General features: G+C 38.7%; 1 protein-coding gene across 1 annotated transcript; it reads left to right on the top strand.

Annotated features, from left to right (window-relative positions):
* The first annotated feature begins 8,136 nt into the window (after positions 1-8,136).
* LOC149835189 (calcium uniporter protein 3, mitochondrial-like) lies at positions 8,137-9,435 on the top strand. The gene is made up of 2 exons (XM_090010441.1): positions 8,137-8,690; positions 8,772-9,435. The coding sequence occupies exons 1-2, from the start codon at positions 8,154-8,156 to the stop codon at positions 9,228-9,230; spliced, it is 996 nt and encodes a 331-aa protein (XP_089866567.1). The 5' UTR covers positions 8,137-8,153; the 3' UTR covers positions 9,231-9,435.
* The last annotated feature ends 8,477 nt before the right edge of the window (positions 9,436-17,912 follow it).

Below are 17,912 nucleotides of genomic sequence, written 5' to 3'. Positions count from 1 at the left end.
CTTGTGATTTCTTTGTTGTTATTATCTTTAGCTTTGGGCAAGCTATTGGACGTTGTACTCTCTACATTGTACTCTCTACTTTCATTATAGTGGATTATTCTCTCCGTGCCCCGTGGATGTAGGTCGTGTTGACCGAACCACGTAAACCCTTGTGTTGTGATTTGATTGTGCATTTGTTATATCCTATATTGCTTCCGCATATTTTTGTTATCTTAATTTCTCTACATCTAAATGGGGTTTCCCCTCGGTCTACTGTCATCCCTAAAGGAGAGGAATGTTTACTAACGGGGATGGGGCAGGGCAGGGGAAAGCGTAAGTCTATCCCCGCCTCCATCTCTGCATAGGTTTTGATTTTAACCTCCATCTCCGTTTTATGTCCTTTATCCGAGGTCCAAGCTGGGCGAGGCGGAGCCCCTTTTCCCCTTGGTCCACCGCCATCCCTAGGCGTTTCATTGCAACTAATGTTTCAAACAGCAATGGCAGCATTCCACAAACATGAACTATTTTGATTTACAATATTTCAGTTGGAAACATTGTATTACAAGGTTATTGTTAATCAATCCACTGTATTTAAATCTTTTAATAACCTCACAAGGCATTTGTCAAATAAGTCCTTTGCTGAATATAATTATTAGTTTACCTAAAAAAAGCAAGTTATTTTTGCTTCTTAAAATATTTTTTACTGCCTTTGATGTAGTTTGTTCTTCATAAAACATAATTGTGTACGCAGTGGTACGAACTTACTTTTACATTTTATAAACCTTGTGCCAGTATACTAGTGTGGCATAGTTCATTAATTTTGTCCATGTGCTGTTGATCATCTGTAGCTTTATCCATAAAATAAAATAATAGAGAAGTAACACTGCTAACTTTGTTAAGACTGATTATGCATGAAACCGAGGCATAGAAAGCTGTTTGCTCTAATACTTTAGCATATTAGCATTCAAGCACTATGTTCAACTTACTAAAACATTTATATAAACAATGTGGTTTATCATAATATAGCTAATCTTTTTAAGAATGCACATAATTGGGAATGGATAAACCTTGATTGATTTCAGCAAGGGTGGTTCTTCATTGGCTCCACAAGCTCTAATCTTTGATGCTTAATGTAGCAGTGGGCATGCCACATTCAGAACATTCTTATACCTTGACTGTTCCTCTCATAGAGGGTATGCTTGGTTGGGGGTGGCCAGGTCAATCAATTAAGGATAAGCTTCCAGATGACATAATGATTCTTCAGTCATAGGGGGTTTGTTTATACCTCCTTTTATCTAATAGAATAATTCTCTTATTTATAGAAAAAACTTTTTTCTAATATAATAGTCTTGTCTCAAGCAAACTGCTTTGTCTTTCTATGGGCTCACGCATTGGCCAATCATATAATCAGTGAGCAACTTGGAATCCCCACTTGAATGTACAAGACTATATCTCTTGATGATTTAATATGTTCCTTCAAAATAACATTTTTTTCTCTCTCTTGGTAATTTAATATGCAGATTGGAAGATGTGTGATTGTTATGACCTATACCCATGCACCTCTTTTTAGTTCAACTATTATAAACTGAATTTGATTTTAATACTTTTTAAATCTATAGCTAATCCAATTTTAAGCATATTGTTAGGGCTCCCCACGTCGACATATATACTGCCAACAAAAAAATTTGTATAGTTTTTTATTCCATTGGGTTGGTAAGATGCACTGCACCTTTCAGGGTTAACCCTTTTGATTTTGCCAAAGACTTTTCTTCATGGGTGAATAGACCTACATGACATTTTTAGTTAAAGTATGGGCCATAAACAAACGTTGGACGGCACATTTTTGTCATTGCATGAGAAAGAACCCTTTTCTATATGACATTTTTCTTTTTCTTTTTCTATGGAGAGCCTGGTAAATGAACCAAGCTGCTCATAACTACTTGGCTCGGTTCAGCTTCAGAATGAGGCCTTTTACTTATGCATAGCAAGCTGAACTTGGCCAAGGGCTGCTCAGTTCAGCTAGGCTCAGCTTGAGTAGGATCATGAAGATAAAGAGATACTGTCATGTGACATGTACATGATTCGGTTGCTACTATCTTGAGAGGCTAGAAATTGAGAGTTAAAATTCTTCTCTTAATTATTCAAATATTCCTTTTTAGTTTAAATGAGTTTCAGAGTTCAATTCTTTTCTTTGTCCCTGGTTTTCTTTTTTATTGTTTTAATTCAAATAAGCGCTTGAACTCATGATGAGCTGCTTAAGCTTTGTCAAGCAGGTGAGGGAGGTGAACTTGGGCTCAAGCTTGAGCTCATATTTTGCCAAGACAAGCAAGACACGCCAAGCTTGAACAGGGTAAGGTTGGCTTATCTACCACTTGAGACCACTCAGTCAAGATACATCAAATAAGAAAAGAGATATAAAAAGGTTGAAAAAAAAAAGAATAAGTGAATGAAAAGGAGATGCATCAATGGGAATTGAGAGAGAGAGAGAGATGTTTAAGAAATCCAAATTAATATAAATTTATGTAAATGTAAAGGGAATATATCAAATAAAAAAAAGAGAGAAAGGTTTGAAAAAACCAAAAGAATAAGTGAATGGAAAGGAGATGCATCAATGGGAAGAGAGAGAGAGAGAGAGAGAGAGAGAGAGAGAGATAAATGTATTTAAGGGGAAAAAAGTTAAATCAATAAAAAAATAAGTAAATGTAAAGGGGATACATCAAATAAAAAGGACAAAAGAGGTTGAACAGAACAAAAGAAGTGAATGAAAAGGAGATGCATCAATGAGGAATTGGTGTTACTGTTTGGATGCCGTGATGCATTCTGACGCAGAGTATGGTGGGATGTGTGTTTCCACCATGAAAAAGACAGCAAACCATCACTCACCATAGGTCATGAATGCCAAATTGCCTGTCCAAATCAATTGAGATCCTGTTTTCTTGTAGACAAAATCAGGACTTTTCTGGACCAACTGCTTCCCTTCCCTAGCAAGGTTCACATTGGATCTACCAGAAACTCCTTGGGTTAACCCTCCATTCTCAACAGCTTCAACCCCCAATTGTGTCTGGACCTTGATCCATGTAGGTTTCAAACCCAACCAATGCCTCCTAATAAGCCTAGCAAACCACTTTTGATGGAACCAGTATCCACTTACTGGGTTGGCCAAACAGGGGTCTAGATGCGACCCACAAAGAGTTCCTAATAATGTTGTCAGTATAGGCATCGGCCCTGTATCGTTTGGCCAACGATTCAGGCAAATGCACCGATACCGATAAGTGAATTGTTCTGAATCGGTCAAAACATAATTAAAAAATATTACGTATTTTTTATATTTAGATCAAATCTGTAAGGTGTGATTTGCCAATAGTTGATCTAGGGGTGAAGTGTATCGATTTTCTGCCGTGACACATGTTAAAGCTATTAAAATACTATTAAAATAATTTTAAGTTTTTTTTATATTTATTTTAGGGCCAGGATTCCCGCCCCAGGGGCCTACGCTGGGCTTCAGTTGAGCAAGGGAGTAGCACCCGCGGGAGTCGAACCCCGACTGCTCGTATGACAGTCTGACCCCACTCCAACTACGCTATCCCCTATTAAAAAAAAGAACTTGATTTTGGACAACAAACTTTTTGTAGGGCCGGTTTTCAAGAGCATCTAAATTGTTAGACAACCATTTTTTAGAGTGGATCAGGTCAGAGGCACCTTAGATGTTGTTAGTCTTAAAAATGAATTACACCCATCAAAGAGTAAATAAGACTCATTGTGAACCGTTCATTTTAAATCATCCAAATGTCGTCCATCTAAAAGCTGTGAAAAAATGTGGGGCCCATCCAAGTGATGGGAATCTTATTCTTATAGGTTTGGATGCCATGCATCTTGAGAACAATGACATCCAACACTCTGACTGATTACATCTCATTTTTTATGAGAAAGGATCACGACTAGGGATGGCAATCGGTAGTGTTGGCGGGTCAGCATACTTCAACACGAACCCGACCCGTTTATTAAACGGGTAACCCGACATGACCCGGTAAACCCATTTAATAAACGGGTTGGGTCAGGTAAACGGGTTGGCGGATAGGGTTGGTGGGTCGGGTTCGGGTAAACATGTTGACCTGCTCACCTAACCCGTTTATTAAACGCCGGGTTGGCATACCCCTAACACGAACCTGACCCATTTAATAAAGGGGTTAGGCGGGTCAACCCATTTATTAAACGGGTTAGTTTTAGTCAAACCCGAACCCGCCTAAGAGTTGGGTTGGCGGGTCTTGTCAGGTTTTGCCACCCCTAATCACGACAGAGGCACGGTCGTTGAAGCGCCTTAGATGTTGTTCATCTTAAAAGTGAACACCACCCATGAAAACAGTCACTGGGAGTTGTTCATTTTAATCGATTCCGATGCCATCCATCGGAAACATGAACGGCATCCAGAAAAAAGAGGGAGGGCCATCCATCAAGTAATGGGCATCTCATTCGTACAGGTTTTGGATGCCATTCATTTTTTAGATCAAGGGCATCCAAAAGTGCTATGACTGACACTATGACCTGATCCCATTTCGACTTTTTATGAAAAATATGACATGAAGACACATTTTTTTTTAATCAATTAAACTTTTTAAATAATTTAATATATATTAGTTTTTATTTAAAAAATAATTAAAATTATTTTTAAGTTATTTAAAATATTAAAATAATGTCTACATGTGTTCGGATTATGTCATCGTGTTGGATTCCTGTCTTAAAACCAGACCCAAAGTAGCTTGCCTCTGACATAGGTCCTTGGTTTCTTATTTTTGAAAAGTTTGTTTGCTTACTATGGGGAGTTAGATTATTCGAATCCATACCCCAGCAAAGCAGATCCTATGTCATTTGTAGTGATTTTCTGTGTTTGTTAGGGCCGTAACAGTTCAGATCTGGATCATACCCATGTGGGACTTGACCCGAGTCTTATCGGGCTCACCATAAGAAAAACCATACCCGGGACTTATAAGGATTGCATGAGCCATATATACATGGGTCCCATATGAATGGAATGAACCAGACCCTGACCATACCTGATAAAATAATAATAATTTTTATCTTATTTAAATTGAAAATTTGTGGATCTTAATCGGAACTCAGGTCAGGCCTAGGTCTGGCATGAAATTTCACAAACCATATAACTTGGATCCATATATTAATCAGACTCTTTTGAGTCCAAAACTGGATTCCAATTGGACATTCTTCTTCATCAACAAACCCTGACCCTATAGGTTTTGTTTTATACAGAAAATTGTTAACGCTTGTAGTGATTTTCTGTATTTTGTGTGGCCGGCAATCACCTAACCCCCACCTCATCCCCCCCTGAAATCTTTCGAGTAATGTGGACCGTGTAGTATGTGTGGACATCGGGTGTGGTTAGTCCCTCTGTGACAAATATCGTGAGATTTACAAAAATCTCGCTGATACATCCCGATAAATTGCTTGAAAGTTTATTGTTTAAAAGATATTTAGCGTGAAAACCCTTGAGATTTTTATTTTTAAATGTGTTTTATCTATATTTTCTTATATAAATTGTTTTTTAGATTTTTTATTCCCAAGAATTTGCCAAAAAATCGAGATTTATGAAAAATTTCAAAATCTCCCAGAGACTTTTTTCTGCCTAGATTTTGGCGTTTTAGTTTTATAAAGAGTGATAAAATAAACCAACTGGGGCTCCGCTTGTCTGGTAGAAGCAGACAGTGCACGTCACCTTGTGTTGGGATGTTGTAGGTTCAAATCCCAATATTGTAATTGTATATCTGGTAGGGGTCTGGCCTAACCCCCAGCTTGACTTTCCAAAAAAAAAACAAAAAAGAATGATAAAAATGAAAAGGTAGACTTCCAACACACATAACATGTTTTCTTTAATTAAAGTTGGGGATGAACAATCACACAATTGAGAAAGAAAAGGCCGTGATTGTTGGTCACAAGGTCATTAATGTTGTAACCATAGTGACAAATATGGCGAGATTTATGAAAAATCTTGAGAAATTGCCCCAAAGTTTAAAACGGTAATTTCTTGTTAGATTTTCAAAATCTAGTGAGATTTATGAAAAAACATAAATATCGCAATATTTATATTTTAAACAACTATTTATCGTAAAAAACTGTCTTTTTATTTTTAAATATTTGTTATTAATAATTTCTTATAATAAATACTTTTTATATTTTTTAATTTATTTTTTTATTGCCGAGATTTTGCCAAAAAAAATGTGAGATTTATGAAAAATTTTCAATTTCTCTCAAGTTTTTGAAAAACAAGATTTCGCCAAAAAAACTTTTGTAAGTATGATTGTAACCAACTTTTAGGCAAAAAACAATCAGAGATGGTAATCACAATCACAATTTGCATTTTTTTTTTCATGTTTCACTAACCTTTTGAGCAAGGATGGCCATTGTGATCGACAACTAAAGGATCTTTAGAAAATTCAAGAATATTCACAAGGCAATGCAAACATGCCAAAGTTATGCCTAGCTTTCCATTGAGTCTTTTTTTCTTCCCCAAGTCCTTGAAAACATGAAAACCACCCAACATCTAAATCCACTCCTCGTTCCTTTCTATCAGCTTATATATAGTGTGGGCAGTTCAATGGATCTCAATGATGATGACATATCAATGTGGATCATTTGCCAAGGGCGCGAATCATGAAGATCATATCCAAAAGGACCTTGTTCGGGTATGTAACCAGGCTCTGGATCGGGTCAAACTCAGAAAGTGAAAGTGAATGAGAGTTTTCATGAATTGCAGTAGTAGTATTCATTGTAGTTGGATTACTAAGGAGTGGAATCACGGTCATTATAGTTGAGTTTACAAGGATCAACCACCAGATTGGTTTTCTTCTTACTCTTATAAAGGCTTTTGATTTACAGAGTATGAGTGTATATAACCACAAGGGGTTTGCTCAACCTTAGCTTGCCAATCCAAAAAAAATAATAATTTTCAATGTTCTCTCACATGTTTTGTAAATCAGACCTTCCAAATGTGTTTTGATTGCTTCATTAATTAAAAAATATGCTTTAATTGGCTCAAACTTCAATGTTTGTATAAGGTTTATAACAAAACTTTCAAAATCAATGGGGGCTTTTAATTCACTTGTCTGGTAGATAGGAGCAGTTAGTGCACGTCAGCTTGTGTTGGGAAGTTGCAGGTTCAAACCCCAATGGTATAGTTGTATAACTGGTAGGGGTCGGGCTAACCCCAACTTGCTATTTAAAAAAAAAAAAAAATCTTTCAAAACAAGTTTTTATAAGGTTTGAATCAAACCCTAGCACATGGGTGTGACCGTAGCTTTTAGAGGTAAGGGACTTTAGGCAGAGTTGTTGTGGGGCTGCTCTCAGAGTTTTCCTGGCTTCGGCTTCGGCTTCGGCTTCGGCGTGGATTCTTCGTCATAAAAATTGAGAAACTATAATTTTCATAAATATTTAAGCTGAAAAATTCACATTTCTCGTAGAAAAAACACAATCCACACGTCATTTTTTAGCAAATCAACTATATTGAAGGCATCTACAAGGTCAGATTTGTGAAAAATAAATTGCAAACCCTCGTTGGTTCACCGCAGGCACCTACTCTCCACTCTACATAGAGTAAGGGTAGCTGCTCACTCTGATCTGTATCAGCCACCAGCTTATGAGGCTTCCCACTGTTTTGTTTATTTCATGTTTATCTGATCACATAGACTGTTGTACATGCCTCATTTTATAGGAACTAACTCTTCAATAATCCGATTCCAGCACGTGGATAGGTTTTTATAAGGTTTGAAAATTCATCAGAGACCCTGATCAGGATGTGTTTCCTCGCCGGGCTTGCCTGGGTTCGAACACCAGTTCAGCTCAACTGAAGAGCCCGTGCTTGAGCTTTAGTCCTTTAGGGTTTCGGCTAACAAGCTCATTCACTATTCCTGCCTCCGGTACTGGGTCCGTCCGCTGCTCCCTTCTAACGGCCTTACGTCAAACGTCGTGAGGGAGATAGAAACCTTCCGTCAATCGACGTCAGGGAGAGAGAGACTCTTTTGCTGGCGTCACTCGACCGTCAAGAGGCAATTCTCTCTCTCTCTCTCTCTCTCTCTCTCTCTCTCTCTCTCTCTCTCATCGTGACAGCTATAAAAAGAAGACGGAACAAGTTTCCTTTTAGGAGCGTTTCTCTCTCTCTCTCTCTGATGGCTACTTCTCGGAGAGTGCTCCGCCACCTTGTGGAGGGAGCCAACCGAGCAGCGGCAGCGCGCCTCAACCCTCGTTTCGACATTCCGGCGACCTGTTCGCCGGCTATCGCTGTCTGTCGCACCCCCAACCGGCCCACGGACTCGCCGAATTCCGTGGAGAATCTCAATTTCCGGCGGTTCTCCCAAACCGCCACATTGCCGGAATCGCTCCGCCTCGGCGACCGGTTGATCCAGAGGCTGGGCGGCGGCTTCGCGATTAAGGATAGGCTCGGCCTCGACGGCGTCGCCCCGCCGTTGCCGCAGATGTCCGTCGACGACGCGAGGAAGCTGCTGCAGGTCGCGCAGATGGAAACCCTGAAATCGACGGTGAGGAACATCCCGAAGGAGCGGATCTCGTACGGCGAGTTCCTCCGCGTCTGCGAGGAATGCCTTGGGGGATCGAACCCCAGGCAGGCCAGAGACCTCGCCAAAAGGATGGATGAGTCAGGGTCCGTGATCGTTTTAGGAGACACCGTCTTCCTTCGTCCTGATCAGGTATCCAAATTTCCTCTCTCTCGTGCTCACGGTATCGTTACTCTTGTTGAAGAAGGGGGCTAATAAAGGAGTGGCTTGCAGGTGGCGAGGGCGCTGGAGGAGGCGGTGATGCCGTCCGGGGACTCGCGGCAGAGGGAGCTGGAGGAGATGGAGAGAGAAAAGGAGGCGATCGACGCGAAGGCGGAGAGGGGGGTGAGGAGGGAGCTGTGGTGCGGGCTAGCTTACCTAGTGGTGCAGACGGCGGCCTTCGCGAGGCTGACCTTCTGGGAGCTGTCGTGGGACGTGATGGAGCCCATCTGCTTCTACGTGACCTCCGCCTACCTCATGGCCGGCTACGCCTTCTTCCTCCGCACCTCAAGGGACCCTTCCTTTGAGGGCTTCTTCGCCAGCAGGTTCGATGCCAAGCAGCGCCGCCTCATGCGCCTCCGCAACTTCGACCTCGACCGCCTCCACCACCTCCGCCGCGCCTTCCGCCCCTTCTCCCACCACCACCATGACTCCCACTCCCATTCGTTCCTTGACGGTGCCGTACGCCAATGAGTTTCGACCAAAACTACCTTTCTTAGAGTGTCCCGTCAGATGTGAGTTCATATAGTTACTGTAATATCACGTCCTCTTCTAACAGCTTCGTTGTTTTGAGAGGCTCTTTTTCTTTCTTTTTTCCTTTCTCCAGTTGACTGAAGTATCCTTTGTTTACGAGGATGTATATACATATATATGCCTGTACGGTAGTGTTTACGAGGATGTATATATATATATATATATATATATATATATATATATATGCCTGTACGGTAGTGTTAATAACTTATAAGAGGTAAGAGAGAGAATATTTTTAAAAAAAAAATTAGCTTAGTTGTTTGTATAATTTGATTCTAAATGGACCCAAGTTGGTGTTTATACGTAAAGTGTGTAATTAGCATTTGAAAGCTGAGATTTTTGGGAAGATTTTGTTGATCCTTCAATTTAGAGCGAGCGTAGACTATCATATTAGTAGGTGATATGAGGTAACTGAAATATGTAAACCAGCAAAATATATAAACTGGTATGGATTGAGATTTTTATAAGTTTTTTATTTTATTTTTAAATATGCGATCTAGATGCTTGGTTTTATAGAAACAGACTCTTAGATTATAAAAAGGATCTTTTAAAGATTAAAAATCAATGACTCAAAATTTTTATAAATGTTCAAGCATACAAAATCACATTTCATGATGATTCAACAGTCGAGAAACCATACCGCAGGCTTAAATTTGTAGAAAATACCTATAAAAATTGCGGTTTACATATTTCAAATTCCTGGTGATATGAAACCTATCTTTTTTATCATGTTCGGTTGTTCCTCATGCTCCTCACTTTGAGCGAAAAATAATGATCACTTGCTCTGTGAACTGATTAATGAAAAAAAATGTGTTTTAACTTTTCAATTTTTTTTTATGTATACTTGAGTCGCATGTTGGCTGGCCTCGGGTTGGTACAAGCCCCTGCAGTCCCCCCCTGCTTGCGGGGGAGTATACCCTGCTTCGACCAGCAAAGAATGCCATCCAGGGGTTTCAAACTTGTGACATCCTGTTAACTTGGTGACATTCACAAGTTGCCCCTGCCAGATCAATTGATCTCTTATGAGCGTCAGCTGGGGTATATGGTGTTTATAAAATTTCAAATGTTCTACCAACTGCGCTTATTTGGTAGGAGTTTTTCGTTGGGTGGGCAGACCTCGGGTCGCGGGGACAATGCTATGGTCTTGAAGGACGATCCGTTTATTCGGATCAATGGCGGAGGCAAAAAAATTTGGTTGGAGGCACAGTCGTTGGTGAAGAGATAAAACTTAAATAAACCTTTGAATTATATTGAAATCTATTGATTATCAATGTAAAAAAAATCAGCAATATTTATCACAATATACTCAAATCATTTGAGATCAGTCTTGCATAAATTCAGCTCAAATAAACAGCAAGGAACCAAAACATAAATAAACAGCAAGGAACCAGAACATTATGCTGCTTTTCGAAAGCAGCTTCTAAAGCTTAAAACGCACAATGCAGAACCCGGTTGAATGTAGATTCGAACTTGGGGAGTGACAGACGCGGGTTCAGATTAGGTGGAAGCTTAGGGTGTATGTGATACCGCTGCCACGGGAAGACATACCCGTGTCAGCACCACTTGCTGATTGCTGTCCTGGGCGAGTGCTCGCCACCTAAAACAAACTGCATCTAAATGACAACACACCACAGACGATAATATCCAGAACAGATTGCTGGATTAAAAGTAAACATACACTTATTTTCTGTTTGTCACACACCAGACAAATTAAAACACACATAGCGGTAGGCATTAGTATACAAGAGTTAAAATCAGATTCTTTGTTTCTTTACGAAATATCGCTGGAGACATAATATTTTTTTTTTCGGTTTCAGATTCTGGGGTGGGCGATTGCCCACCCCTGGCTCCGCCACTGTCGGTTGGGACATTGCAAGTTCAAAAGCCAATGGTATGTTGTGTAACTACTAACCCGAGCTTGCCTTTCAAAAAAAAAAAACTTCAAATGTTTTTTGAGCAGGAATAAATAAGGCTGTGTATAGGGATGTCAATGGAGCGAGGGAAAATGGGTCCCCGCTCTGCCCCACCTCGTTTGGACTGGGATGGAAGACATGAAATGGTGATGGAGGCGGGGATAGACTTACGACCCGTCTTGCCCCGTTAGTAAAATTACTAAAATACCTTTAAAGATGGGAGTAGACTGGAGAGAAATGGGGCTTTGTCCTGCCTTGCCCCGTTAGCTCAGTTTAAACGGGGGAATGAAGGACATGAAACGAGGATGGAAGTTAAAATCAAAACCTTTGTGGGAATGAAGGCGGGGATGGATGGTGGAATTTTGAGACAGGGTAGGGTGAAGACCTTGTCCTCCGACTCCGTCCCAGTCCACTGTCATCCCTAACTGCATAAAATGGTAATTTTAGGATTCTTAAATGAACCACTGTCTTCAAAATGTGTCAAGTGGGTTGGGTTTTTTATTCAGATCTAATTTTGGATCTCATAATGGAGTTCCAAAAGGTGTCAGGGTTTTGGATTCACCTTCTTTTTTTTTTGAGGAGAGGGTCTGGGATTCACTAAAAATGAGCAAAATCCTTTTAGCTTGTTATCTAGAAGGAACTCAATGTAATCCGATGGTGACCCCAATTTGTTGACGTTGCGGTGGGTCCCACAGCAAATGCCGGCCCGTATTCCATTTGTGGACGCTCTCATCATTGTCTCTTGGTTGTTACATACAAAACTGACGATCTCAACTTTTTGCCCTTGGAAGCCAAATGAATCATGACAAAGCCTTACCAATTTTGTGAACTCCAGAGTTCGTGATCCCTAACCATGCCAAAGAACGAAATCATAATAGAAGTAATGCAAAATCTTGAATGCCGAGAGGCGTGACCGAGACGTATATATATATATATATATGCCTGATTGAGCAATCTCATTATTCAAATATACAATATGCAACACGCTATATGGAGGGAGACCCTTCTTTTCATGAATGACGGAAAACCAGGTCATCAGAGACCTTGTCATGCTGGCTCAGCCTGTCATGCTTAAGGTCGCCTTTTCGTGATGTAAAATCATGGTGCACCCCTTGCCCCAGGTATACATTAGCTTTATATGATACTGTCGTTATTACCTACAAATGCTTTTTTTATTATTTTCTTATTTTTAATTGGTTTTTTTATGAAACTAACCTTATAAATGTGATATGCATATTTCACTTAGTGGGAATACGCTCTTGAATAATCCGATTACAACACATATGCAGAATTTTATAAGGCTTCTAAAATCTATGGCTTACACTATAAGAAAAACTTTGATTAGCAACAAAAATTTATAACAGATTATTTACGCCACAGATTTACGATGGATTAACTAAAAAAAACTAGTTATCCTTAAAATTAGAATTAGTTGCGAAATTAGCAAGAGAAAAATTTTGTCTCAAAATCCATCTCTAATTAGTGACGGCGCAGCGACGAAAAAATTTTGTCTCAAACTCCATCCTAACTTAGCGATGGATGAGCGTCATAATTTTTCAGTCACTACGCCATCGCTAATTAGCGATAGATTTTGAGACAATTTTTTTTTGTCACTACTCTATCGTTAATTAGCGACGGATTTTGAAACAAAAATTTTTCGTTGCTAATTTTGTCGATACTTTTTTATATAAAATGGCCCACCTAAGGTGCAAAATTCTTCCTCCCTCTTTTTGCCCTCTCTCCCTCTTATTTTCCACCTTGGTCGAGCACCGTTGGAGGCCCAAGCCTGAGCTGAGCTCCGTTGGAGGAGTCGAGCACCGTCGGAGCCCCTAACCCTCGCAGGTTTGCCTCTCTAGCTAGCCCTCTCTTTCCTTCTCTCTGCAACCCTCCCTCTCTCTTTGCAACCCTCTCTATCGCTCTTCCCCACGTCTTTATTGTGCGAAATAGGAAAACACGAACTCAACGATTCATTTTCCATGACGATGAGGGATCAGAGCTCTCCTACCCGATTTTTGGCACGCAATTTTTGGTTTCTCTGATCCCTCTAGGGTTCTTTTACCGATCGCCGTCGACGATGGTTGCTCAGCAAATCTAGGGTTTTGCGGTCGTCAAGGCAATGGAGGCCTCCATAGGAGAATCAGGACTACCTAAAAGGTGCAATTTCTTTTTTTTTTCCTTTCCAAGGTAAGGTGGGCGTCGATTTTGTCTTGGTAAGAAGCATTTTGGTTGAATGGTTCTTTTTCTTTTTCAATTCTGTATAAATTTGTTTTAAATACATATTGAGTTTCTCTTTCTTTCTTTACGTTTATGTTTTTGTTTTTGTCCAAACTAAAAAGAGGAGTCACTTTGTTTAGTTTTATATCCTTGAATTTGCTGTCTAGAATATGAGATTTAGATGCAGTCTTGTTATGTAGATTTGATGAAAACTAAGATTTTTTTAGTAGATTTCTCTTTTTTAGGTACCCAATGGAATATGAGATATATTTGATTTTTTGCAATGGTTTTTTTTTTTGGGTTTGTTTGATTTTTTGTAAGGGCGGTTAGAGCGGGGAACCAAACCCTTCTCGTGTTTTGTTGAAGGGGCCACTATCATATGTTGTTCCAAGGCTACATTTGTAACTAGTGATATTTTACATGGAAGATCAATTGACGTTGTTTTAGGTTAACCAAGTTATCTGTGAACTGCATCAGTTGATGGGCTAAAAGTTGAACAATTCCTTTGGGATGTGTATCACTGTCAACATTTCTTTTGCATATTCGAACATCAACTAATATTATTATGGAATGGTTGTTTGAAAAGGGGCATTAGTTGCTGGGTGAATTTTTCGTATTTGCTGTTGTCTCATAAAAAATTGGGTGTTGAGTTATTCTGGCAGAGAAGGGCTCAATGTGCCAGCAAAAGAAAAATACCATCTTTTCAGTCTTGTAGTGTTACAATCTTGTCTTGAGAAATTATGTTACAAAATTGAAGAAATGCAATTGCAAATTTCATTCAGTTGTTCGTATGTCGAGTCTTGTATTACAGGGAGATGCAGACAATGCTCATTGGAAATAATGGAATGATATGTAGATACAAAAGATTCACTTCTTAGTTATTGCTTTATGTCTTTGCTCATAGAATCCTTTTTCCTTGCATTTGCATCATAAATCTTTTTGAAATTTAGTTTTGGAACATGTTATTTATCTTTTTCTTGCATTAATTGGTTCAGGAAAATGCTCCTCATATAACATTATTAATTATAATTGGTTCTGCATATGTATACTCATATAGCTCATGTTTGTTTGATCATATGCTTTCTGGTTTTATAATGAATATTAAGTCATCCCTACTTGTTTTGTCTGAAAGTATTTCAAATGGAGCTTATATGCCATGTTGTACTTTCATTGAACTTTACATGATTTATCATTTTATTTCTTATCTGCTTTCATGATTTATCATCTTTTATCTGTTGTATTTTGCCTTTGGAATCTGTTGATCACTGGACATATACGGCATTGGTATGACTTGCATATTTGTGTAGTTGCTCTGAGAAGCTTAGAGATAAACAAATGGCCAAGAAAGTTAAAAAATAAAGCATTCATAAACAACCTTCTAAAGTTTCTATTAGCATTAGTTTGATTCAAATGGTCAACTTGAGCCTATAATTGACTTTTGGTGAGAGATTGGATCTTAACTGCTTGTTATCCAACGGAGATCAAAGGCCTTAACTGAGTTCACAATTACTGATATCATTAAGAAGCTTAATTTTGCAACCTTATAGGAATATCAATTTAAAAAATGGTTGTACGTAGCTGCTAAAATTTGAGATTGTGTAACTAATTCTTTTTTCTTGTTGACATAGGTACATACCAAAAATGCAGACCCGAGAACAAATTGATTTCTTTTGTGTGAATTCAATTGCCGAGTGTAATGTTGTTACCAGTAGAAGAGTTTTTCCATGGTTAAAATCAACGAGCCTTCAAGCTGGAGCTCTGCTTGTTGATTTGGAACAGAAACTAAATATACAATCTGAAAGACATTTTGGCCCTCCACTTATATCTGATCCGGACTTTGAGCATCTATTGCAGCCTTCTAGAGTTACCACTGTTACAAATATTGCTTCAGTTCACTCACATTTAAAAGCAACAACTGCATCTAAGTGTGCAAAACTAGATGTTCATCAAGTCTGGTGAGTTTTTGAATGTCTATTTTTTTTACCTTATTTTTTTAATGTTTATGTTCACATAGTTCGCACACTTGCTTTATCTGTTATTGTACTTTGAAAACTGGTCTACCATGCATGACTTGTTTGTGAAGAAACTCAACCATCCTTTTTGGGGAGAGGAGGTGCATATTTTGGCAAGTGTAGATATTGTCTTTTTTGTGACAAAAAAGGCTATGTCTAACATCCATGTAGAACAACTCATTCAATAGATCCCTTAGTAATATGTGTTCTTCCGAACCAATACTGATGCAGGGAATATATTACTATATGGATGTTTGGTCTCTGGCGCCAGAGATAAATTTTGAGTTACAAATTGATTAAAAAGAGCTCAGGCAAGACCCAGATATAGACCCCTAACCGATCGGGATTGGCTTCCTTGTTGTCCTTTTTACTACGTTATGCCTAAATTCGTGAATGCATGTATATTTGTGCTTTACAGGTGCGTAGCTGAGCTAATTGCGTGATGCTTAGTGCTAAGCATCGCATGCGGCTAAAAATGTCATGCAAAAAGAAATAAGAAAAATGCAAAGGCAAAAGCATACAAATCGGGTAAATACCCATGGTGAGTAAGTAATACAGGCGCATCACAGGTTATTTACTTTCTTGGATTCAACACTTTTCTGTTCACATACTCACTTAGTTGTGGATATCTAAGACTGCTTTGCTGGAGCTCGAAGATCATGTTGAGCATGATTTGAATGTATGAAAACAGAAGTGCTTTTATTTTTTTAGTTCGGAGTTCATGATAGTCATGGTAGTAGTTAGCGGGATATTGGAGTGTATTTGCTGCAGGTACATATTTGACATTGTTGTGATATGAATGATTTGAATGTATTGCCATGTTTGATGTGACTGTATGCATGTTTGCATAAAGTTATTTTTTATTTGATTATGTATCCATGTTCATGAAATTGCATATCATGTTACATTTCATGCATACTTAGCATGTACATGTACAGTTCATGCATAGTTATAAAATTGTTTCATGTAGGACCTTTAAATCTTTACATTTCATGCATATGTCATGTCTATGCTAAGATCAAGAGTTATGTAACTGATCAAAATAATATTTTTATTTATTAGAATATGGTTCGTAAAAGTCACAATGGTCGAGCACCCAATGGTAGCCAGTCTCAGCCTTCATCTTCACGTAATGCGTCGAAAGGTCTATTATTTAAATAATTATATACTTGATTAGTTTAAATGTACATTGTGTGAATTTCTAACTCATTATTTTGTAGATAATGTTTCACTTGCACATGACCTGCCTACACCATCTACTCATACACATCACGAGACAACGCCGGATGCAGGGTCTTCTCAGTTTGGCAGACGATGACTCATTCAAATAATGTATATCGATAGTCGTCCATAAGTATTTCATTGTCACTTATCCAATACTTATCTTATAAATAATGCATATCGATAGTTGATTGTTAATATATATCAATCATGTGCAGTGTGAGGTTCGATCTACAAGAAGTAATACGAGAAATTAAGAAGTCACTACTTCAGCATCTATCAGGACTGATCACTCAATGGAAAGAGTACCCGAAGGAGGTGTTGGAAAGATTATGGTCTTCATTCATGGTATACAATCGTTTATCATAGCTAATATGTTTTATATTTAATTTTTTGTTATAGTCATGTGTACTAACTTTCTGAAATTATTTGTAAGCTTTGAATTGCTTTGCGACTGCGAATGAGGAGCAGGATGTGAGACAGGTGTAGCAAAAGGTGGTTGTCAGTCAATTTACCGATATGCTGCATAATATAAAGACTGCAGCAATAAAAACATCTGGTGGGATAGATGATCCACTATAGTGGAAGGGCCATGACCCTTCTACTATCAGGACAAATTATTAGGATGCAATGTGCGACAAGTGGGTGAGCCATAAATTTCGAAACTGCTCAGCAAAGGCTACACAAAACCGAGCGAAGATGTCTGATGCCCATCTACACACAGATGAATCTAGGACTTTTGGGAGCCACCAAAAGAAAATGGTAACTCATCAATATATATATTTATAAGTATTTTTGTTTACTTTTTAATTGATTTTTTTATCGTTTAACCTTGCAGGAAGCCAAAAAAGGAGGCATTGTGCCTTACAATGATGTTTTGTTGAAACACATAAACGTAAGAGCACGGGAGAGTATGTATCAGAGAAGGCGAGAGTGACAATAGTATGTATTTATTGTATTAATAAATATTGTAATATACAAGTTACATGAATTACATTAACATAATCATTGTAATTCTTAATTATTAATTCATACTGTAATCATTACTTTGTAAGAGTCATACGAGCAACAGATGGTAGAGCGATATGGTGATGACTCCACTCAACATCCGCCTTTTGATCCTACAGCATGGGTGACTGCAACCGTTGAACCCAAAAAGGGTCATATGTTTGGGTTTGGGAGTAACATGAATACCACACCAGCCGTTGGCTTCTACACTTAGGGCTCTCAGAGTTCTCTCGCCAGTATCAACTCCCATCATC

Source organism: Nuphar pumila, chromosome 6 (genome assembly GCF_984573655.1).
Source record: "Nuphar pumila chromosome 6, dmNupPumi1.hap1.1, whole genome shotgun sequence".
Lineage (NCBI taxonomy): Eukaryota > Viridiplantae > Streptophyta > Magnoliopsida > Nymphaeales > Nymphaeaceae > Nuphar > Nuphar pumila.
Note: the sequence above shows the minus strand (reverse complement) of the source record. Positions and strands in the feature narration are given on the sequence as shown.

Coding starts and splice junctions, on each gene's coding strand:
- LOC149835189 (XM_090010441.1), top strand. CDS start 8,154: ATGGCTACTTCTCGGAGAGTGCTCCGCCACCTTGTGGAGGGAGCCAAC. Junction 8,691..8,771: donor TCTTCCTTCGTCCTGATCAG/GTATCCAAATTT, acceptor AGTGGCTTGCAG/GTGGCGAGGGCGCTGGAGGA.